Below are 24,822 nucleotides of genomic sequence, written 5' to 3'. Positions count from 1 at the left end.
CTGGAGCGCATCTCCGAGGTTCTTTGGGCCGAGCTGGAGCGCATCTCTGAGGTTCTTTGGGCCGATCTCCTGGTGCTTTATGGCATCCAGCACTCTTTACATTATCTCATTTGATCCATATGGCAGCTCTGTAAAGGAGAAAGTGCCTTTCATTTCCTTCCCTTCCAGATATGCAGCATATAAGAAGTACCTCACAGCCCCAGTCTTATCTGTGGCTTGTTTTGTCCGGCTGATCATTTCTTCTCCTAAATGAGGCAGTGTGGTTGTATTATATTAGAGTGCCAGAAGACTTGGATACAGATCCCACAAAACCTGGGTTCAAGCTCTGTCTCTGACACATACTAGCTGTGTGACGTTGGGCAAGCCACTTAACCTCCAACTGGTCCTAGTCTTCCAAGAGTGTCAATTGCAGTAAAAGTGGTAACCTGCATTGGTAGAGGGATTTCATCACCTGGGAGTTCTGTAGGCCTCTGAAATCACAGTTCCAGTCTCTATCCTGAGAATTTGCCTTATGCTAAGGGCAGTGTCTGTGTTACATTTAGAGTTAGCTAGGTGGCACATTGGATAGAGCACTGAACTTGGAGTAAGAATAGACCTGGATCCCAATTTGCTGTGACAGCTGTGACTCTGGGCAAATCACCTAACCTTGTCTGCCTCTGTTTCCTCTAAAATGGAGCATTTACCACTCAGGATCATTAAGAGGATAAAAGTGTTTTACAAACTTTAAAGCGCTAGCTTCTGCTATAAGAATAACAATTGCAATGATAATGATTATTATTATTATTACCATATACTGCTTGGGACCACATCTGTTTCTTTATAATATTAAAAGCGAGTCCCAAATACTTAAAATTATGAGCAGGTTAGCATGAAGAGTAGCCAGCTCTCCTGCCTTGGGAGACCTGTGTCATTGAAAAGTGTGTGTGCGTATACTGGGGAGGGCCAGGGAGGGCTGAGGGTCTCTGTGATTTCCTCCCTTCCTTGCTGTGTCTTTCATGTCTTTGTCTAGGGGCTTGGAGAGGGGGAAGGGGGAAGTTCTTAGAACTTGGTTTCAGTTGCAGGTCTGCTCTGGGGCCCTGTCTTCCCCGAGGCTCAGCCTTGCTATGGGTTGGTCTCTGGCAAGTAGATGCTGAAACACCAACAAATAATGCTTTAATTTTATGCTTCTCTCCCCTGCCCCCACCCCCTTTTAATTTGTGAGCAGAGTGAGTTATAGTCACCTTGTGGTTTGTTTTTTTTTTCCTCAGGGAGGCACAGAGGATAGGGCTGGGTGTGTGTGCTGGCGTGTATGTGTTCTCTCTCGTTTAAAATGAACAGTCTTAACTCTTTCATATCCAGGCAGAAGGGAGACTCCGGGCTTCAGGGAGCAGTGAAACAGCCTTAGTTAAGGTTTTAGTACAGTCCTACCTGAGGCCAGCCAAGCGAGGGCTTTGGCAGAACACCCTGTCCAAGTAGGACAGGCTTTCTTTCAACTCCCATCTTGTTGGTGCAGCTTTCATTGCTTTTCCAAAAGCGACAGCTACCCAGGCAGACACTGGAGCGTGTGTTTCTCCAAGAGTGGAAGAAGGCAAGGCGGCTGCAGATCCTCGGTGCCTCCCAGTGTGACACACACACACGCACACGTGCCCTCTTTTAAAGGAGAGAAGGGCTGTGCTTTTTTTAAGGCCAGTTGAAAATTCTGAGTAGGGCATAACAGCAGTATAGTCAGATTTAACTAGACTGGCTGGGTGAGGGTCAGGGAGCAGAGAGCACAGGCAGCAAGCTGTACTCCAGCTGTGCCCTTGGAAATCGCCTCTTGAGCAGTAGGGGAAGAGGAGAGAGAGAAAACACATTGTTTTCTCCTAAGAATGCAGATGAGTGGGTGAGATGGCTCTGTCTCTTTCTACAGAGTTAGCCTATCTGCTAGAGGTTTTGCCCACAAACATGTTTTGGGGTTAGGTGGCAGGGATGAGGGTGGAACAGACATTTTTAATGGCCTGAGTTAAGAGGCCTGAGCTAGAATAATGTTGGGAAGGACCCAGAAGGATGAGACATGGGATGGCTGGGAATAACAGTGTTTCCATGTGTCCATGCCCTCATTGGTCAGTCCACAATCATTAACATCCCTCATATAAGCTCCTTTCTCTCCTCAGACATTGCCACTACCTTGGCACCCTCTTGCTTTGTGCCTAGACTGTTACTATCAAGTCTAAAGACCTCCTTGCTGTTCCTCACACAAGATACCCCGTCTCCCAATTCTGGACATGTTCAGTGGCAGTCCCCCATGCCTGGTGCTCATCCCTCATTGTCCCTACTTTCTAGCTTCCTTGATGTCTAGTCCCAATAAAATCTCACCTTCTGCAAGAGGCTTTCCCTAGTTCCCTCTGAATTTTAGTACTTTCCCTCTGAGATTTCCCTCCTGCTTATCCTGCCTATGTCTTGTTTTTATGTCATCATTTGCATAGTGTCTCCCCCATTAGAATATGAGCTCCCTGAGGGGAAGGAATTGTTTGATCCTCTCTTTGTATCCTTAGAGCTTAGCATGAAGCCTGGCAGATAGTAAGCACTTAATAAATGCTTGTTGATTGATTAAGAGCTTACTGTTCACTAAAAAAAAAATCTACCAAAACCCTGGATGCTTTCCTCTAGTTCTTGTATTTCTGGTTAGTGATGCCTTTCACCCAACTTCTTGGGCCTATTTCTACAAACTCTCCTTCACTTTGGTTCACTTGCCTCACATTAAGATTTTACCAGTCAGCCCTTGGTATTCTAATGGAGCCAGTTTTTCAAAGGTGAACTTTATCCAGCCCCATCTTTTTCTCCCTCCCTTCTTGCTGTTAACCTTTTGGCTATATTTCTGTCACCAGGGAATGGGATTGAAACTCTCTTTTTTTGCTTTTTGGAGGGGAGGAATGCAGGGAAATTGGGGTTAAATGACTTGCTCAAGGTCACATAGTGTTAAGTGTCTGAGGCTGGATTTGAACTCAGGTCCTCCTGACTCTAGGGCTGGTGCTCAATTCACTGCACCACCTAGCCACCCCTGGGATTAACACTTTTAACAACAACAAAGGTTCAGAAAAGAGCGATGTCTAGCAGAGGGTGGTGGGCCATGTGTCTTCTTTTTAGAGACTCAAAAGTGGGGTGGGAGGTTTGAGAGAGAATCCTTTAAAAAATTGATTTTGCTCCCCTTTCTTTTCTTTTTTAGGATAGAATTTTTGCGACATTTGAAAAGTTTCTTCCAAATCATGTTCAAAATTGAAAGTAAGCCATGTGGTGAAGAGCTCAAGGGAGGGGAGAAGGTTCTAATGACATGTGTGGGAGTTGGCTTCTCAAACCTCAGCAAGACCATCAAATGATATCACGGCTGCCTTCAAGTCAGACCAGATCGGACTAAAAAGTGAAGACTCCCAAAGGCTACCATGTATCCATTTAGGATAAGACTGTCACATACACTTAAGGACTTTTTTTTTTCTCCTTTTTTCTTTTTTATAGGACATTAAAAATAAAAGACATTTAAATAATGTAGTTACCCACCTGTTTCCCCCTCCTGGGCCGAGCACTTCATCCAAGTTTGTACAACGAAAGAGATTCCTTTAGAAACGTGGGAAGAGTTTGTAAAGCTAAGTGTGTTGGGAGGCTGTCCTGTCCCAACTACATTTTATCACGGGCACCTCAGCCTAGGAACTTCTAGCCAGGCTGGCATCCTGGTCCAGGGTTAAGGTATTGGGGATTTAATTTGGGGTTAAGGTGGTGTTTAAGCATCTCTTTTGGCAAGACCCTCTTGGAATCCTAAGTGATAGACGTTCATACTGCTCTCCAACTGCTTGGGCCACTATCTTGGTCCCAGATCTCTGCCCTCCCATCTTGTCCTGCCCAGGGAGAATCTCTTGTTTGTTTTTTGGAGGGGGAAAGGTAGGGCAATTGGGCAAAAGTAACTTGCCCAAAGTCACACGGCTAGTATTTGTGTTGTATCTGAAACCGGATTTGAACTCGGGTCCTCCTGACTCCAGGCTGGTGCTTTATTCACTGTGCCACCTAGCCGCCCCACACAGGGAGAATCTTGAGGCAGAGAATGAACGACCTTCCCAGTTGGAGGAAACCTAGTTGTCTACTTTAACCCATACATAACCTGAATGAGAATTCTTCTGCCAGCCTACCCACCAAGAGGACATTCAGCTTCCAAACAACGATGGGAAGACCAACAGTGAGGGCACATACCCCCACTCCCACTTTCCCAGGGCAGCTCATTCCATGTCTGGAGTTCAGAAAGTTTTGGGGAGATCTGGGGATGTTTTAGAGGAGTTTGGTTTGGATTAGAGCATTAGTGTTCTGGGGTAAGGACCTGGATTTAGATCCTACCGCTAATGCTTACTCTCTGATGACCCTGAGCAAGTCATTTAACTGGATCATTTTCATGATTAAAATGTAAGGGGGTTGGACTAGGTGGCCATGGGGTCTAGCTTTGAAACTATGGTCTTTGACCTCTGAGGTCCCTTCCTATCCTGAGAGCTTCTGTATCTCTGATGACCCAACTCCTTTACATTGGGGAGGAGAGGCATGAAGGCCCCGATCATATCCTGGGGGCACCATGAGTACATAGATGACTTCCTTACATTCTTCAGGGCTTATATTTATAGTTCTTTCAACCAAGGGATTGGTTTTGCTGCCAGGCAGGATCAAAAGAAAGTTTAGAAACCCCTTTCCCAGGGTATCATCTCTGTACTCCGTCATGTAGTCATGACAGAGTTATTTCTGTTCTTTGGCCTGATAAATAGACCTGACAAGAACCTGGCTAAGGAGAAGAGTGTATAGGTCAGGATCCTTTTTTTTTTTTCTTTTTAGAGGAGGCAGGGCAATTGGGGTTGTGACTTGCCCAAGATCACAGAGCTAGTCTGTGTTAAGTGTCTGAGGCCAAATTTGAACTCGGGTCCTCCTGACTTCCAGGGCTAGTACTCCATTGACTGTGTCACCTAGCCACCCTCAGGATTCTTTTTGTTTTTTTTAAGAAATGTTTTGTTGATCCTTTCTGACCTTTTTCATAACATTGTCACTTGCCACGACTATCCCCCTTTTCACAAAGCCCTCACTTGGAACAAAGAAACAGTTAAGCAAAAGAATCATTAAGACTGATGGCCTATCGTGCATTCATTCCACATTAGTCATCCCCTACCACTTTGATCATCATCATCTTTCCACTGACTGCAAAGGTTGGACCAGTAATTGAGCATTATCTAACCCCAGTAAATCATATTTGTGATGCTAAAAAGAAAAGGTCAGCTCTAAAATGAATTTAAGAGCTTTCCCCCCCTTTCTGTTTTCAGTCTTGATTTTTCCTTTCAGAGCAGAAGGGTTTCCCCTTAATCATACACACACATACCCCTTTATCCTACTTATTCACTGGATTTTCCAGCAGCCACCCTGGGTAGTCTGGGGAAAGCCCTCAGCCCCTGATTCTGAATGCCTTGCATTCTTCTCCTGCTCATGGCTGTCCCTCTGTTTTCCTCAGGGCACACAAAGAAGGCTCAGTTTCAGCAGTAGCAACGGGAAGATGAAAATGGATATTGATGATGATAGAATTCTGCTTCTCAACTTTTCCCAGCATGTAACATACCTGTGAATTTTCTGAACACTGAGGTTTGTCTGTTACCACTTCAGAAAAGCTTTAGCCTTCTCTCCCATAGCCTCCACATAGTACATGTACAAACATCAGCAATTCACACTTTTCTTCAACAAAACTCCCTGCAAAAGGACAAAAGGAAGGGAGAAATCTAGGATATTGCAGTCCAGTGGGCCAGTTTGGAATGCTGGTCTAGAGAAGGAACCTCCATTTCTATTGGCTTTGGAACTGGCTTCTTGACTTCGTTTTTCCTCCAAGATAGTCAAAGGTATCCAGATATGAGATCTGGGGGAGTGCTTTGGAGTCACCTGGCCCTTGCCTAGGAATTGGTGTAGTGAGAAGTCCTGGGTTGTCTTACCTCAGTCACTAGTTTTGTGACCACGAGCATGTTCCAGCGTCTGTAAAGTGAGGAGGTTGGACTCTTTTCAGGTTGTTCTGTACCCCCTGATTCTGTCATATAAATTAGTTTATGAGATCACCATCAGCAGTTAGGGCAGAGGGGAAATAACAGAAGTGGGAGATGGGAGGCATGAAAGGCCAGTTTCATCTACTTCATGGCTACTGCAGGAGATAGTGAGGAAGCTAGGTTGTGAAAGTCCCCAAGCATTGCCTCAATGACATTAGTTGCTACTTGCCCACTCCTGGGCTCCAAACAGGGATTTTGACCCAAGAGGTTATACAACCTCCCCTCTCTCTGACAGCACTTTCTGCCAGAGAGGTTTGAAAGGGGTAGGCAAAAGACGAGCCAGTTTTCTATCTCCCCTTGACCTAAGGTGGTCCTCTACAGTATGAAATCGGTATGGCCAACCTTCATGAAATAGATAAGAAAACAAGGAAGGTAGGAGAGGCCAGTGATCTTTTTCCCCAGCTGTGGGAGGTTTCTCTCAAAGTGATGATCAATGTTTATGAAGATGAGGTTTTCTTTTAGAGAGGTTAAACCTCATAATTATAAGTCCTGCCCAATATCTAAAGTGGAAGAATAATCAAGCTTACCAGTTAGGCACCTATTTTTTTTTATAACATTACATTTTTTTTAAATGGTATTTCCCTCCCAATTACATGTGAAAACAATTTTTGGGGTTTTTTTTTTTGTTTTTTTGCTTTTTGGAGGGCAATTGGGGTTGTGACTTGCCCAAGGTCACATGGCTAGTAAGTGTTAAGTGTCTGAGGTCAGATTTGAACTCAGGTCCTCCTGACTTCAGGGCCAGTGCAATATTCACTGTGCCACCTAGCCACCTCTAAAAACAATTTTTTAACATTTTTTTGGAAAGTTTTGAGTCCCAAATTCTATCCCTCCCTCTGTCTCGTCTTCCCTGCCTGAGACAGTAAGCAACTTGATAAAGGTTGTATGTGTAGGTATCCATTGTTAAGACCTTTAATCAACATGGAAGATATTAAAATGCAGGGGGGTTTCCACACCTGTTTCCTAACAGGAACCAACCAAAGTCAATACTCAACAACTCTAGGGCTGAGTTGTTAAGCAAACAGGATTATTTTTCTTTCCCATTGTACATTCCTAAATATGGACTCCTATTTGCCTGTATCTGACAACCTCTTTTCCTCATCCTCCCATCAGTTAAGGCTTTGTTAAGGAGGTAAAGAATTAATTCTGCATCTATCCCTGCCTACTTTGTTTCTTCCTCCTTGCTTCATACCTGGTTAAACCTGTGTCTGCTGGTTTGCCACTGTTATTGGAAGGGGAACTAGTTATTTTGAGGATATAAGTATAAGCTGAACTGGAGTTATAAGTTTGCCAATAACTTGTGCTTGGTTTGGCTGTATGCTTTCTATGAGTTTTTAAACAACCCATTTCTACAAGGATGATAATTGGGCTGGGAGAGCACTGTGGTGTAGGTCTGTGACCTTTGGCAGATTTTTTAACCTCTCAGCTTCACTTTCCTCACTGATAGGATAGTGATAACAGTTGTATTACCTGTCTCATGTGATTGTTCTGAGGAAAGCATAAGTGGATGTATAAATGTGAGCTGAACTGTTAGAATCTCATGAGGGAAATCACTTTATCTTTGATCCTGTTTCCTCGTTCCTAAAATAAGAGGGCTAAAACAGGGATTCTTAAGCCTGGGAGTCTGGGAAGTTATTTTTTGGTAATTTTTATGAATATATCTCAGTATAATTGGTTTCCTTTTCAAGTGTATGTATTTTATGCATTTAAAAACATCCTGAGAAGGGGGTCCATGGAGTTCTCAAAATCAGCATAGGAATCCATGACACACAAAAAAGGTTAAGGACTCCTGGTGTATATTTTTCACCCATCTATTCAGCTCTTCAATCTGTGATCTAATAGATTAAAAGGAACACCATCTCCTGAATGACTTAGGGGATGATTATTTTATATAGATTTCTAATCTTATCCCTCTTCCTCCCCTGTCTTTTTCATGGCAATGGCTGGATTCACTGAGGGCCATTTTGGCAAACACTCCCTGGCTTGAGAACAGCAGGGCATCAGAGGACAAATTACAGAAGTAGACAGCTGCTACTTTCTTTTATTTCTGCCAATAGTTGGATGTCCTGTATTATTAGCCTTCTTGGTCTAATTTTTAACAGCTCCTCTGCAGGGATCCCCCCACCCCAGCCAGTCACCAGCAATAATCACCTCGTCATAGTGCCTTTCAGTTAAGGTCTGTGAGACTCCCCATGCTGGGGAGTGCCTTGCAGTGCTTTGCTCAAAGACACCATATGCTCAATGATTGATTATGAAATTTATAATCACATTTTTAAAATATAAAAAGCATTTTACAACCACCCTATGTGGTAGATGATGCAATTATTACCCTCTCATTTCATAGATAAGAAAACGAACTCAAATGGAGTGGTTTGCCTCTCATCACCCCTTTAGTAAGGATCAGAACTGATAATTGAGCTCAGATCTCCTAATATGAGTCCAAATATTCTACTATGCTACACCCTATTGAATCATGAAAATGCACTGTAGGAGAATGCTTTAGCTATGGCCATTGCATTTCTCTGTATACAGCACTATCCTTTTGGGATTGTTGGTTAAAGCAAAAGTGGGGCTGAATCCTCTGTATATCTGTGAGACTAAGAAAGCTTTTGACCCTTGGGACTCGGGGTTAATCCACACTGAAGATTCAGAGTAGGGGTCAGCTTCATGAGGATCAATCTCAGCTGCTGGTTTTAGAAACACCTTCCAGGCAGAGCTTTTCCCCTGGACTCAGAGACAAGGCAGTTTAGCTAGCCATGCAGGGTCTAGCTCCCCTGGCGACTGGCTGTTCCTATAGGGTACACTGGGGCTTCTGAACTCTCTTCTAACAGGGCTGGGAGACTGCTTTCTAGCTTGCCCCTAAGCATCCTACTGGTCCTCAGCTTGTCCTCACTGAGGATACCAGCCATGCCAGGGTGTGCATGACAAGCAGTTGTAAACCTCAAGTGAACATTTTGTCCCAACAAGTGTGTCCAAAGGATTTTTTAAACCCTGGAAAAGTTACCGCAAACTGGCCAGAGTTAGAACGCACTGTACAAAGCATCTAGCAATGATTTTAATTCTCCAAAGATTAACTCCTCACCATCACTGGTGGCATTCTGCAGCTGTGCAAAGGACTGGCTTCTTTTGTTTTCCCTCCCTAGGTGGCCTGCTTTTTGTGTCTCATGTGTGGCAATAGTGGAAGATCACAGCTCCTTATGTCTAATAATGGAAATACCTCCTATTAATAGAGTGTTTAAAAGTTTATGAGGCACTTGGCTGAAACTAGGGATCGGAAAGATTAAATAAAATGCACAAGGTAACAAGTTGGTGGCAAAGTCAGGACTTAATTCCAGACTTTCTGGCTCCATAGCCAGTATTCTTTCCACAAAGAAAGTGGGGGTGGGAAAGCATATACTGGGACCTTCATGGCTCTTTTCTTGAATTTTTATCAGGACTAGTTTGGGCAATGGAAGCTGCCTAAAAATGCTACCTGCCCCTTCAGTTGCTCTCCTATCTGGAAACTCCCATTGTAGAAATCATCAGTGGGTTAAAAGAGCTTTCAAATCAGTATGAAGATCAGCCTCTAGAAGGCCATTTTAAAAATGCATGTTAACAAAACTTTATACGTGCAGAAAAAGAGATTAGTGACAGTAAATTTTTCTGTTATTTTTGCTAAAATGTATGTTCTCTTTTAAAATGTAAGTAATTCTGATTAGATTAGTATTTGATTAGCTTCTGGACATTCATTCCTCTTTGGGTGCCTGCTCCTGATGCTCTAGACTTATTTTTTTCATTATTACTCAGCAACCATCTCATTCTGAAGGTCACTACCCCGTGATCCTTTTCTTTCTTTGCTTTCTTTCTTCCTTCCTTTTTTCCTTCTTTCCTTTCCCTTTCTTTTTACCCCTCTCTCTCTTTTTCTCCCTCTCTCTCTATCTCTCTCTCCTCCTCCTCCTCCCTCCCTATATATACAACTCTTCTACTGTCTACAAATGTATATTCTCCCTCATCCTTAGAAAATCCTCATTTGAATCAACCAAATCCACTAGTTACAGCTCTCCTCCTTTTAGACACTCAACTCCTTGAGAAAGACATTTATACTAGGTATTTTCGCTTCCTATCCTCTCACTTTCTTCTAAATGCTCTGCAGTCTGACTTCCAACCTCATCATTCATTTTGAAACCATTCTCTCCAAAGTCACCAACAATCTCTTTAATTGCTAAATCTAATGGGTTTTTCTCAGTTCTCATCTTTCTTGATTTCTCTGTGGCCTTGACAGAGTAGATCACTCTCACCATCTGGATAATCTCTCCTTACTATTCGTTTTCATGACCTTACTCTCCTGGTTCTCCTCCAACCTGTCTGACCCCTGCTCTGCTCTGTCTCATTAAATGGATCTTCACTCAGATCGCGCCATTAGCCACAAGTGTCCCCAAAGCTCTAACCTGAACCCTCTTCATAAAACCTGGAAGTCAGCCCCAAAGCAGTGTGCAAGGCTATACTGATTTAATCTGAGATGCAAAGGGCATCCATTACTAAAGGACAGTTTAATAATGGGGCTATAGTCTAAACCAGAAAAGTCCAAATGGCAATGGAGAATCACCAAATGGTACAGCAAAATAGACAATCCTACTTTGCCATATATACCCCTGTTAACTCTCCCTAGGCATTTTTTTCAATTAGTAAGGAGGCCTTTTCTGAAATCTTTGCTTGGCGACTCAGACTTTGTAGCTGTCCTACTGAGTCTGACTGTTAAAAGAGACAAAATACTGCACTGTGAATAAAACATGATTCCTGCTCATTAATTAAAGGGTCTGAGGGGCTGTATGGCTAGTGCTTAGTTGAAATTTCCTTTGCATTGAATGTAATACTGTGAATAGGTCCTAATGCAAGTAACAAAAGGTCTGTCTGACTCTCACAAAGTTTTAGGGGAAATGATTAAGGATTTTTGCCTTCCTCCACCTGCTCTTCCTCTTCTCCCCTCCCTTGCCCCTTTCCTTCTCTTCTAAAGAGATTCCAATCATGTAAAACATTTCCATATTAGTCATTTTGTGGAAGAAAATTGGGACTGAAAAAGAAAAGGAAGGAAGAAAAAAGAAAGAAAGTGACAAATAATGTTCTCCAGTCTGCATTCTAACTCCATCAGTTCTTTCTCTGGAGGTGGATAGCACTTTTTCATAATGAGTCCTTTGGGCTTGTCTTGGATTTTGCCACATGGTTTTATGAAGCAATACATTCATCTTTATTTTTATTTTTAAAAAGCAGTTTGGGTTAAGTAACTTGCCCAAGGTTATACCGCCAGTTATTTTCTGTGGGTGTTAAGTATCTGAGGCCAAACCGATCCTGGGTCCTCCCAACTCCAGGGCCGGCGCTCTTACTCACTGCACCACCTGGCTGCCCCAATACATTGATTTTTAAAAAACATCAGTGACTGGGGGCCATCTCCAGTCATCCTGATCTATATCTTGCCACTGGACCCAGACAGCTCTGAAGGAGAGAATGAGGCTGGTGACTTTGCACAGCCCTCCCTCACTTAAATCCAGTTCAGTTGCAAGTCACGGCATCACCTTCCTGTTGTCATGGTCCTCTTCAAGAATGAAGAACAAATAAGCTAAACTGTATTAATGACTATAATAAGCTGGGCACATTTCTGTATTTCCAGGTCACGAGTGTAAAGTGCTCCAGTTAGCCTATAAGTAGACAAGTAAATGGCCAATAGTCTCCAGGAAGAAGCCAGCCCCAGACCTAGTACAGGGAAGTTTGGTAGCCTTCCCTATAATGGGTGAAAAATAAATTCAGGGTTCATATCCTTGCTGTATGTATATCTGAGTCATTTGCTGTGATCTGAGTCACAGGTGGGACAGTGGACAGAGCACCAGGCAAAGAGTCAAGAAGACTCATCTTCCTGAGTTCAACTCTAGTCTCAGACTAATTAGCTGTGTGACCCTGGATAAGTCACTTAACCCAGTTTGCCTCAGTTTCTTCATTTGTAAAATGTGCTAGAGAAGGAAATGGCAAACTACTTTAGGATACAACTGAAAAATGACTGAACAATAAGAGTCACTTAAGCCCTTCTGTGTCTCAGTAGCTACTTTTCTGCAGTAAGAATGCAGGCATGTCCCCACCATTTATTTTGTTGTTGTTCAGTAGTATGTGACTCTTTGTGACCCTGTGGACCACAGCACCAATGCTATCCATAGGGTTTTCTTGGCAAAGATACTGGAGTCGTTTGCCATTTCCTTCTCCTGTGTATTAAGGCAAACAGAGGTTAAGTGACTTGTCCAGGGTCATATAGCTATTAAGTGTCTGAGGCTGAATTTGAACTCAAATCTTCCTGGCTCCAGGTCCACTGCTCTAGCCACTGAGCCACTTCACTACCTCATCATTTATTTGGTCCTTTCCTAATTCTGACAAGCAATATGATAAAGTGGATAGAGAGCTATATTCAAAACCTAGGTTCAAGTCCCTTCTTTCCCCTTGGTTCAGTGATCCTGGGCAAATCACCTGGTCTCTCAATGCCCCGGGCAAATTTTTTACTATAAGTTGCAGAATATGTGTTGACCTTCACTGGTATTGACTGGTAGAGGGAGCTTTATTACCTTTATTGAAATGTATGTAGGGTTATTTTCTGAGTAGTGTTCATCAGTCTGTTGAGGGAGACTGTCTTGGAAGCTAGTAAGTATGTCAAGTGTCTGAGGTCGGATTTGAACTCAGGTCCTTCTGACTCCAGGGCCAGTGCTCTATTCACTGCACCACCTAGCTGCCCCAGAAAACTAATTTTAAATAATTAAAAGAAATGCTGAATTTCTACTGGAAGATTAATGAAAATCACAATGTAATTTTTCCCCCATCCAAATGTTAAAGACTCCCTGAAACCTATTCGTGTATCTCTTGGGGGTCAGTGTATCCATATTTAAGAACCCCTACTATTGATGGGGTGGAGCCAAGATGTCAGAGAAAAGGCAGAGAGACTCACCTGAGCTCTTTGAAATTCCCCTCCAAACAACTTTAAATAATGCCTCAGAATGAATTCTAAAGCAGACATAAAAAATACTGAAGAAAATAACACTCTGAAAAATAGAATAGGTCAGATGGTAAAAGAGGCACAAAAATCCACTAACGAAAAGAACTCCTAAAAAAAGAGAATTGACCAAATGGAAAAAGATAATACAAAAATTCACTGAAAAGAACCCCTTAAAAAGCAGAATTGGCCAAATGGAAAAGGAGGTACAAAAGGTCACTGAAGAAAATAATTCCTTAAAAATTAGAACTAGGCAAGAGAAAGCTAAAGACTCAGAGACACCACAAAACAATAAAACAAAATCAAAAGAATAAAAAAAAATAGAAGAAAATGTGAAACATCTCATTGGAAAAACAACTGACCTGGAAAATAGATCCAGGAGACAACTACTGGACTACCTAAAAGCCATGATAAAAAAAAAGAGCCTAGACATCATCTATCAAGGAATTATCAAGGAAAACTGCCCTGATATTCTAGAACCAGAGGGTAAAATAGAAATGGAAAGAAGTAAGCAAGCCCTCCTGAAAGAGATCCCCAAATCAGAACTTCCAGGAATATTAAAGCCAAATTCCAGAGCTCATAGTTCAAGGAGAAAATTCTTCAAGCAGCCACAAAGAAACAATTCAAATATCGTGGAGCCACAGTCAGGATAACACAAGATTTAACAACTTCTACATTAGACAATCAGAGGACTTGAAATATGATATTCCATGGGGCAAAAGAGCTATTATGACCAAGAATGAACTACCTAGCAAAACTGAGTATAATCCTTTAGGGGGGAAAAGGATATTTATTGAAATAGGGGATTTTCAAACATTCCTGATGAAAAGACCAGAGCTAAAAAAAAAAAGAGAGAGAGAGAGAAGACCAGAGCTGAATAGAAAATTTAACTTTCAAATACAAGAATCAAGTGAAGCATAAAAAGTTAAAAAGGAAAGAGAAATCAAAAGGGATTCATACTTGTAACTCCCAAGAACTTTCTCATTATTAGGGCAATTAGAAGTATACATAGACAGGACATGGGTATGAGTTGAATGTGGATATCTAAAAAAATATATATATAAATAAAATTAAAGGGTGAGAAAGAGTAATGCATTAGGAGAAGGGGAAAGGGAGAGGTAGAATTTGGGTGAATTATCTCATATAAAAGAGGCACAAAGGAGCTTTTTTTACATGAATGTGAGCTTGGACAGACTTTGGGAGATAGTGGAGGATAGAAGAACCTGGGGTGCTAAGGTCCATGGTATCATGACTGAACAACAACATTTAAATACTCTTAAAAAAAATTTTTTTCTCACTAAAAATTTAACAGTTGAATATACTGAGTTGGTATGTGTTAGCTTTACCATTCCTTGATTTCAACTCTTAACTCCTACAATCCTTTGGCTCACATGCAAGCCAGTCTACTTCTTGGACAATTCTAATTGTCAGGAAGACTTTTCTTTATATCAAATTTGAATCTGTTTCCCTTCAAATTGAACCCATTTCTTGTTCCTGCTATCTTCTGGGACCAAGCAGAACAAATCTAAACCCTTTTCCATAATGAATGTCCTTTAAATAGTTGAAGACCGAAATCAGATTCTCCCATTCCCCCAACCTTACCTCCCACCCCTCTCTTTTTCTCTAGGCTAAATATCCTCAGTTCCTGCAATCAACCTGTACTAACCTCATCTAAATTGTTCATATCCAACTACTTGAGAGGAAAGTTAATTTTTTTCTCCCTTTTCATGACCTGAGTCTTAGCTGGACTGATATACTCTACCATATCCTTAGCAAATTGCCTCACTTTCAAAAGCAAATACAAAATACTGGTTATGTTGGGGGTTGGGATTCCAAGTTCATGGAACCCCTGAAATCTATCCATTCCCAAGAAGTCCATGGAGAAATTTCAGTAAGGTCTTTAACTTCAACAGAAAAAAATTCATATCCTTATTTTCATTGTCTAACTAAAATTTAGCATTTCCTTCAATTATTTAAGAACATTATTCTGAAAGGGAGTCTATAGTCTTCATGAGACTGCAAAGAGATCAGTGGCACAAAACATGGTTAAAGAACCCTCAGAATAAGGGAATGGTGGGAAGACTATTGTTTTTCCCTAAAGAAAAATTCTAGAGCAAAATAAGAGTTAGATAACAGCAGCCATGTGGGGTTGACTCTGCTGTGGGCATGCCAGAGCAAGGTGAGTGCCTGTATATACTTCTAGGACTAGGCCAGACAGCCTGTTTTGCCTTCAGGGCCAATGGTTGAGATTTGTCAGAATACCGACTGTTCCTGTGAATCATTTCTCCATTTCCCCCATTATTATCTACATTGTCTCCCCTTTCCCAGGGAATTGTATTTACTTTAGAGAATGGATGGTAGATGAAGATAGAAAGCTTCTCAGGGCACCAAAGTGTGAAGGCAGAGAGGGAGGAGCTGAAGGACGCTTATTGTTGGAAGGACTATAAGACAGCTGTTTTAGTTCCACATTTAGCTTTAGGGATGGGAGTGGGACAGGAGAAAAGAGGATGAAATGAAAAGAGATCAAAGTTGAGGAGAGAGAGAGAGGCCCAGCCATCATATAACAGCCCTGTCCTGTCTTAGCTGTATAATCAAGGGCAAAATCACTTCTCTGGACCAGTTTGCTCAACTGGAAAGTGGTAATCTCTGAGGTCCCTTTCAGTTCTAAATCCTACAATTTCTAATGTCCCTAGACAATTCTTATGACATTGCTTGGGAAGACAATTATCTTCTTTCCATTTTAGCTGCAGGTGTGCATGTTTAACTGTGTGTTGACATACAGTGTCACTCTCCCCCTCTCTGTGAAGCCTCTGGTTAGGATCCCCTCTTTGCTGAGGCTCCCCTTTCCTCTGGGCCTCTCCTGAGGCTGTAGTGAGTCAGAAGTTTGGTGTTTCCTATGCTGCTCTCTCTGTTCTGTCTTTCCCCTCCGTGAGCCCCAGATCATTCCTTATTGGGATGGGGAAAGGAGAGAGCAGCTAGGAAAAAAAAAATGCAATTCCTGTAATCCACAGTGACTAACCAGCAAATGTCCCCTGTAGTTCTACTCCTGGGCCCCCATTTCTGACCGTCAGATTGCTATGACTACCTCCATTTTGACCAGACATCATAATCTATCACCCACCAGGTCAGTGAAGTCAGGTCTGTGGAGAGGTGGGCTGTGAATTCAACCTAAAGACTTCTCCGCTCTGGGCTACCCTATCAGAATTTTCTTCTCAGTTGCCAGGGTTACAGTTTCCTTGGAGCAAAGAGGAAAGAGGCATCTCTTAATAAGAAAGAAACTGTAAGAAGAGAGAAGAGATTCTAAGGGCAGTTGTCCTGTGTTAAAACAAATCACTGACGTGGACGGCAGAGTACATAGAAACAATTCCAGCAGTTTCCTCCAAAGACTTAGAGGCTTGGAAACTGAGGGTCTCCTAAAAGTTAGACCCAGAAACCCCAGAATGAAGCTTTTAAATGAGACCTAATGGCCACAAGACTGACTACCTATTGAATCTGCAAGATTAGTAGAGACAATTATCAGAGCTCCCAAGACTTATCCCAAATACTACATTTATGTCAGGAGTGGTGAATCTGCAGCCTCAAGGCAACAAATGGCCTTGTAGGTCCTCGAGTGTGATCCACTGTGAAGTTTGGATTCAAAGGGCCACACTTGAGAACCTGGAGGGCCACATATGGCCTTGAGGCTGCAGGTTCCCCACCTCCGATTTATATAAATCATCCACTGCAACTAAATCCTCTAAATTTTCAAGAGGATTAGCTGAAGATCAATTAATCAGCCCACTAGGGATTTAATTACTCAAAGGATTCTAATCTACATGAGGGTTCCCTAATCAATGCATTCCTTAATCATATATCCTCATTCTGGCCAGGCCCAAAGAAACAATTATAGTGGAGAGAATATAGGATTGGCCTCCATTCCGGTTCATCTCTTTCCCAGTGTTCCCTAGGACCAGTCCACTAACCTCCATGTGTCTCATTTTCCTCACTGGCCAAGTTAGGCAAGAGAAGACTAGACAATATTTACAGCAGTCTCTTCCAGCTCTGGGCAGCTAGGTGGTACTAGGCTTGGAATCGGGAAGACTCATCTTCCTGAGTTCAAATTTTGGCTTTAGATACTAGCTGTGGGATCCTGGGCAAGTCACTCAACCCTGTTTGCCTCAGTTTCCTCCTCTGTAAAAATGAACTGGAGAAGGAAATGGCAAATCACTCTAATATTTTTGCCAAGAAAGTTCCAAATGGGATCGTGAAGAGTGGAATTGTACTGAAACAGCTGAACAATTTCCAGTTCTAAATCTATGATCCTATAAGCTGGAGTCATATTTGAAGAGTCCTCAAAAAGCTCCAGACCTCTATAAAACAAAGCATTTCCATACAACCCCCCAATCAGTTAAACCTGCTAAATTTGCAGAAGGTGTCCACTTGTCCAGGAATAGTTTATCCTTGGGCCTCTGGTCTGCCTGGGGAAAAATGCAAATGGTAATGGAAAATAACTGAGTTAGAACAAAGGAGGCTAACTCTTCCAGCTGCCTGTAGGAATACTGCAAGAAGTTGAAGATTTGTTTTCTTTTTTAATTAACAAAGAATAAGGAAACCATTTCTGAAATCCTTGCCTGGGGGATATAGCCTTTCTAGCTCCACCACCGAGCTAAGCTATTTTAAGAAACACAAAAAAGAGCAACAAACTGGAGGAGGGAAGAGGGAATTTCATTGTAAGCTTAACTAGGTAAACGTTGCTGTGCCTACCCTTGTTTCCCCGATAATAAGACCTATCCCGAAAATAAGCCCTCCCCTTACTGTGTAAGATTCCTCTAAAATAAGCCCTCCCCCGAAAATAAGCCCTATTGAGATTGCTACTGTAGTGAAGTGAGTACCTCTACATTACGGTACCCTCTGTATGCACCTATGCACCATCCCCCCCCCCCCCAAACGCACGCTGCGCCCCGAGCTGCATCCAATCAGAGCTGCAGCAGTGAGCACGTCATCCTGTTCTTCCCCAGTGATTTGCTTATTGAATAAAGGTACATTTTTTTGTTCACATTTACCTGTTTATTAAAATTGCTGTCAATGTTCATTAAAATAAGCCCTCCCCTGAAAATAAGCTCTCTGGTGTTTTTCTGTCCAAAAAAAAAATAATAAGACAGTGTCTTATTATCGGGAAAATATGGTATCTCCAGTCTGGGGATTGGTTTAGGATGTGATTTTTTTCCTCTGCACTCCCGTTGGTCGGTCCCCACAGGTTCCTCCCTACTACCTGTTTCTCTGGTAATTTAATCAGTCATACCTTCTTAAAACAATTAGCTGGATTTTTAGCTTAGGGACAATATAATTTTCAGGTCTAGGCAGCCCTTTTCTCTGTTTTACTGAGTTTTTATCAGGGGAAAAGTTATTAATACAGTCACAATAGTTCAGAGCCCCCAGTTAAGAAATTACTAACATTTGGAGAGAAGTTTGTCTTTCTGCCCTAATTTAAATTTGTGTTTATTTCTAGCCAGCACTTGACCTCTTTAAATTTGAGGCAAAAATCAGGAAATAGGTTGGAAAAGTAAATATGTCATGAAAATTGCAGGAAGGTCTCATTGTTGGCAAGATTCTTGCCAGAGTTCTTCTTAATCAGCTGATTCTTTGCCTGGAAGGTGGTCATCTGCCTGAGAGTCAGTGTGGCTCCAGAAAGGGCCAAGGAATGGCCGACGTATTGTTTTCTCCCTGGCAACTCTAGGAAACATCAGAAGAACAGAGGTCTGTATACAACGTTTATTGATCAGACCAAGGCCTTTGATACTGTCAGGCATGAGGGCTTGTAGAAAATCATGGCAAAATTTGGTTGCTTGAAAAAGTTCAGCATGAACCAGTTTCATCATGACCTGCTTGCCTGGGTTCTAGATAATGGATAATATAAGAACTAAAATAGCATCAAGGTTATCTACCATGTAGAACACAGAATTATTTAGCTTGAAAAAGCTATAAGCCAAGACTAAAGTGCAGGAAGAATTGGTACATGACTTTTTGTTCACAGATGATTGTACACTCAATGCAACTTCTGAGGCTGAGATGCAACAAAGTATGAATTGATTCTTTGCAGTTTGTGCTAATTTTGGCCTAACAATTAACACCAAGAAAACAGGTTCTCCACTAGCCAGCACCGCACCATCCATACATGGAACCATCAGTTACAGCAAATGAAGAAATTTTGAATGCTGTGGGTGAGTTCATTTGCCCTGGCAGTACACGTTCCAGGAATGTACACATAGATGATGAAGTTGATGCACACATTACCAGAGTTTACCACACATTATCAGTATTTGGGAGGCTCTGAAGGAAAGTATGGGAGAGAAAAGGTATTAGGCTGCTTCCCAAACTGAACATCTACAGAACCGTTGTGCTGACCTCATTGTTGTAGGTCTTCGAAACCTCGACAGTATGCCAGTGCCATGCTGGGAAACTGAATTGCTTCCATTTGAATTGTCTTAGGAAGATTCTGAAGATCACCTGGCAAGATAAGGTACCAGATACTGAGATCCTTTCTTGACCTTAAATGCCAAATATTCAAACTCTACTGCAGATTGCACAACTCTGATAGGCTGACCACATTGTCCAAATGCCAAATGTATGTTTGCCTGAAAGACTTTTACAGAGAACTCTCACAAGGCAAGTGTTCACACATAGGTCAGAAGAAGCAACACAAGGACACTCACAAGGTCTCTCTGAAGAACTTTGAAATTGTTTGTGAGACATGGGAGACACTGGCACAGGACCACTCAGCATGGCGTGCCCACATCAGAGAAGGCACTGTGCTCTATGAGCAAAGCAGAACTGCTGTAGCTCAAAGGAAATGTGAGATGTACAGATTTAGAGACATCTCCACGAGAAATGTTCCTATGGATTATGACCTCTGGTAGATAGAGCCTCCTTAGCTCATATCGGTCTGATCAGCCACAGTCAGACACGCTACACCTTGACCCCAACATAGTGATGTCATTTTGGTCCTCTTCAAGAAGAAAGGACAATGACCAACTAGGCAGCCATAGAAAGTTGGAGAGAGAAGAGAGAACGTCCTACAGTCCTCGAAGAGATAGGCACAACTGGTAGCTTTGGGCCAACTCTTGCTCCAAGATGTCTTATGGGGCCGTGAAACCTACCTCAAATCTTTACGTCTCTGTCATAATTCAGACTTCCTGTCACTTTGTTCTTTCGGTCTCTGTCAGTTTTTTTCATGGGTTTCAACTTTCATCTATTGCCATCAATTCTTTCCAGTTCAGCTTGAAGAATGAAGTAAGGCCTGAGGAGGGCTGGGGGCTCGGTGTCTCCCCATGGCTGCTGCTCAGATCTTTCCTTTCCCATTCTTTTTTTTCAGTCCATGTCTTAAAAACTATTTATATCCCTTGAGTAGGAATTTCAACATGGGATTCAAGTTCACCTTCCAGCTAAAAGAGCATGATAATCCTGAATCATTCTCAGGACTTATCCCTCTGAACTATAAATTCTATATTAGTCAGTTCTCAAAGGTCTATTACATAAGCAGGAATCTACTCCTGAGAAAAGGAGGTGTTAGATTTACAGGGTAGGTTCTCCAATAACTGTATTTTGTCTGCAGAACCTCACTGTCAGGATTGGGGTTACCTCCAAGCAATACCCAGTTCCCACCAGAGAATTATAACAACAAGTAGTGGGAAAGTTGCGGAGCAGGCAGCTTGCTTTACTTCCAAGCAGGTCATATGTGGATGCTAGAATGGTCTTTCTAACATATTCTTTGAAGACAAGTATATTTGGAAAAGAAGAGTCACAGCCAATGGTTAACTGAATATTCTTGCTGGTGATTAATATCTTATGCTGAGATAATACTTCTTAATGTTTTTTCCAAAACATTTGATATCTATTGCCTCACTTAATTCTCTTACCTACTCCTGGGGGTAGGGTGAGGGTGGGAGGGAGTTGGAACTCAGGTGTTGTTATTTGCACATGAGAATGCTGAGTCACACAACTGGGCAGTAGCAGAAGCAAGAATAGAATCCAGATTTCCTTATTTCCAGACAAGTGTCCTTGTCACCAGGCCTGGGGAATATGATTTATAGATTTACAAATTGTTGGAACTTGACAGGATTTTAGAGGTCATCTGGGCTAGTCCCCTCATTCTGTTTGTATGAAATGTCCCTTTCTTGAGTTACAAGGAATGTTTCCCAGGTTCTGTTATGCTGGGAACTGCTGAACAAGTTATGTGTTTGTAGGAACCATCCCAGATGAAGAATCTGGGGCCCAGAGAGGGGGAATGATTGGCTGGAGGTCAAACACTTGTGTATTAGCTCTGTCAGCATGACCATCACTTTGCTTTTTCTCCTTTCCATGTTAGTTGTTTTGATTTGTTCAGGCTTCATCAAGGGTTTTGACAAGAGCTCTACCAAAAAATTTGGTAGAGGTGAGGGAGAGGATGACTATAAGACAGAGCTAATGTTAGGTGTTAATAAATGCTAGTTGACTAAAATGTTTTGAAAACTTTTGAATACTTAATAAATTTTATTAGTTATTATACAAATGTTAACTATTTATTAAGCATCTACTAAGTGCCATGAACTGTGCCCAAAACTGGGAGAGCATCTATATTATGTCATTGAATCTTTACAACAATCCCAGGAGATAAGTGGTATTATTATCCCCATTTTACATACGGATAAAGTAAGATTTGGAGATTATAAATGACTTGCCCAGGGTCACAAAGTTAGTAAATATATAAGGCAGGATTAAAACCCAGGCTATCTTGATTTTAAGTCCAGTGCTCTTGCTGTACTTTCCTCACAACAACCCAGTCAGGTAGGTAAGTAGTTCAAATAGCATAGTTCCGATTTTTCAGAAGAAGAAATTGATGCTCAGAGATGTGAATTGCCCAGGGTTCACCCAATATGTTTAGGGCAGGATTAGAACCCACATCTGCTGAGAGTCAGCAAACGCCCTTTATCGATATACAGTAGCACCTTTTCTGCAGCTGATAGCCATAGAGAAAGGCCCAGAATGTTTTTTTTTATGTTTTTTTTCTTTTCATTGCATCCTGCTGCCTCTATAGATCTGACCACTATGCTTATAGAACAGCTTCCTCCAATTATATTAGCTTTTTAAAGTTGCTTTCTCACATTGTAGATTCATAGAGTTTGCAGTCCACTAAAACCTCTAGGCCTTTTTTGATGTGAACGATTGTCCAGCCATAAGTACCATCTTACACTTGGGTAGCAATTTACTTTTCAAACTTTCACATAGGGCTTTGCATTTTTCCCTATTAAAATTTTTCCCTCCACCAAACTCAGCCCATCATTTCATACAGCTGAAAATTTTTTAGATCTGGATTCCTTTGCCCAAAATATTCACAGCAGTTTCATGAAATCTCCAATGTTGTTAAATATGCCATCTATGCTTTTATTCAATACTTCCAAGACCACAGATAGGAGAAGCATGCACGTGATTGCCAAACCCAACATAGTAGAATATGGGAGACATTCTTTGTGGCTTGAGAAAAGTTAATTTATAACAAATGAGTAGTAAACTTATGGAACTCATTGCCCCTAAGTGGTAGTATTGAATAGTGTTAAGATTTTTTATAAATTCATGGAAAATAGAGATTCACAGTTGGATTGAAGTTTAGGAACTCCTGGTCAGATTGGGATTGGATTGGATTATGTTTGAAATTCTATGGTTGAAGAGTAAACAATCTTTTGGAAGTGATATCAGGGAGGACAATCATGTATTTTAAAAACTGGAGATTTCCTAAACTAAGAAAGAGTGTCAGGACTTGGAATTTGAAGCTTTAAACTAATGGAAAGGCAGTGTGATTGAGTAAAATGATCACTAGATTTGGAGGTAGAAGACCTGGATCGTAAATCTACCCCTATCACCTGGGTGACATTGGACAAGTCACTTAACCTCTCTGGGCCTCACTTTCCTCATCTGTAAAATGAAAGCATTGGACTATATGACTTCTAAGTTTCCTTCTTACTTAAAATCTGTGAATCTCTGATTTCCTCCACAACTACTGTCCCTGCCCCCCCCCCAAAAAAAAAAGATATGCCCAAACATCTTGTTGTGGAGTTGTTCAGTCGTCCGACTCTTTGTGACTCCATGCACCAAATATAGCACTCCAGGCCCTTCTGTTTTCCATTATCTCTCAAATTCTGTCCAAGTTCATGCACATTGTTTCCATGATACTATCAATCCATCTCATCCTCTGCCTTCTCCTTCTCCTTTTGCCTTTAGTCTTTTCCAACTTCAGGGTCTTTTCCAATGAGTTCTGTCTTCTCATTATGTGGTCAAAGTATTTAAGCTTGTGCTTCAATATTTGACCTTTCAGTGAATAACCTGAATTAATGACCAAACTAGGAAGATCGTTACTAGAGACAGATATTCCACTCTTCCAGTTTTTGACCAGAGATAGTAAATAAGCAAAACAAAATGGACCATTTTAAAGGTAGTAAGTATATTTAGTTCCAGGAATTAAAATTATTATAACATTTTAGAACTAGAGGGAACTTTAAAATCATCTAGTTACCCTCTTTATAGATTGTGTGCCTCAGACTGGTTAAATCACTCTGTTTTTCTTCTTAGCCTTTGAAGTGGATTTTCACTATGGTTCCACCTTTGACATTCCTGACTCTATACTGTTTCCCTTGGCAATCTCACTCCTATGGCTTCAGCTATTGTCTTTATACACATGTTGCCCCAAATTGAGCTTATTATTTTCTTCCAAAAACCTGCTTCTCAAGTTGACTTCATTATTTTTGTCAGCACTATCACCAATAACCTAGTTTCCCATGTTTTAAACCATTAGTGTTACTGTTTACTCTTCCTTTTTTTCATATGTAAAGTTGCCAAATCCTATTGGTTTTACTTTTTTAGAATAACCCATATTTGTCCCTTTCCCTTTGTTCCTATTGGTAGTGTCTTAGCACAGGCCTTCATTGCTATTATGAAATAAACAGGTCTTCCTGCCTTCACTCTCCAGTTTCTTTACATCCTTCCCCTGCTTCCTCCTGACTCCTCCATGATTCCTAGGTCATGACACTAATGTGCTCAGAACCCTGCAGTGGTTTCCTGTGCCTTACAAAATAAGGTCCAAATTCCTTAGCTTAACATTTGAGACCCTCCAAAGCCTGGTACCATTCTACTTAGTCAGGGTCACTTCATACCACTTTATTACATATACTTTATGCTCTAACCAAACCAAGCCACTCTTTCCTGCTCATACCTACCCTCTACTTCTCCATCTTCCTCTTTCTCTTTCCCTATACCTTGAATGCCATTCCTAAAACCCATTGAAGTCTATACTTTAAAGCCCAATTCAACTTCCTCCAGAAAGTTTTATCCAGTTAATCATGACCCTCTTACCACCCTCAGGCTTCATAGCAAATTTTGCTTGCCATTCTCTAAAATACTTAATGAGTTATTTTGCATTATACTTATTGGGAGGTAACCTCAATATCAGTTGAGCCCCACTGACTAGCATAATTTGTCCTGGTACAATTTAGGAATAAAAGCTCTTTTGACAAATTTTTTTTGTTCATGATTCTACCGAGGGAAATCATGGGAATGTCAATAGGTCATGTCTTTCCCCAAAATTCTCTGGCTCAGCCTTACCACCTAGAGAAATGGTTGGTTCATTCTATCCTCCTTACAAAGGGTCTTCATCTCCTGGAAGCACTCAGGCTAACAAGATATAAAATGTAGGATGGCTTTTATTTAGCCACTAGGCCACAACACATAGTGGTTAGAGACCTGTCCTCAAAG

General features: G+C 41.5%; 1 protein-coding gene and 1 long non-coding RNA gene across 2 annotated transcripts in view; one reads left to right on the top strand and one right to left on the bottom strand.

Moving 5' to 3' along the window:
* The window catches only part of RCL1 (RNA terminal phosphate cyclase like 1), a 57,990-nt gene extending 54,490 nt beyond the window's left edge, over positions 1-3,500 (top strand). Inside the window, exon 9 of the mRNA XM_069090785.1 lies at positions 3,185-3,500. Within this exon, the coding sequence (XP_068946886.1) occupies positions 3,185-3,335 (151 nt within the window). The 3' untranslated portion in view covers positions 3,336-3,500. The remainder of the gene's footprint in view (positions 1-3,184) is intronic.
* A 2,090-nt stretch (positions 3,501-5,590) lies between these two features.
* The window catches only part of LOC138163239 (uncharacterized), a 102,697-nt gene continuing 83,465 nt past the window's right edge, over positions 5,591-24,822 (bottom strand). Inside the window, exon 4 of the long non-coding RNA XR_011168852.1 lies at positions 5,591-5,718. This is a non-coding gene — a long non-coding RNA (uncharacterized lncRNA). The remainder of the gene's footprint in view (positions 5,719-24,822) is intronic.

The sequence above is a fragment of the Petaurus breviceps genome, unplaced genomic scaffold, assembly GCF_028583685.1.
Source record: "Petaurus breviceps papuanus isolate PSGF00001 unplaced genomic scaffold, PetGlider_PUasm1.0 187, whole genome shotgun sequence".
In the NCBI taxonomy this organism is placed as follows: Eukaryota; Metazoa; Chordata; class Mammalia; order Diprotodontia; family Petauridae; genus Petaurus; species Petaurus breviceps.
The sequence above is the reverse complement of the archived record's forward strand: the minus strand, read 5'-3'. Positions and strand labels throughout refer to the sequence as shown.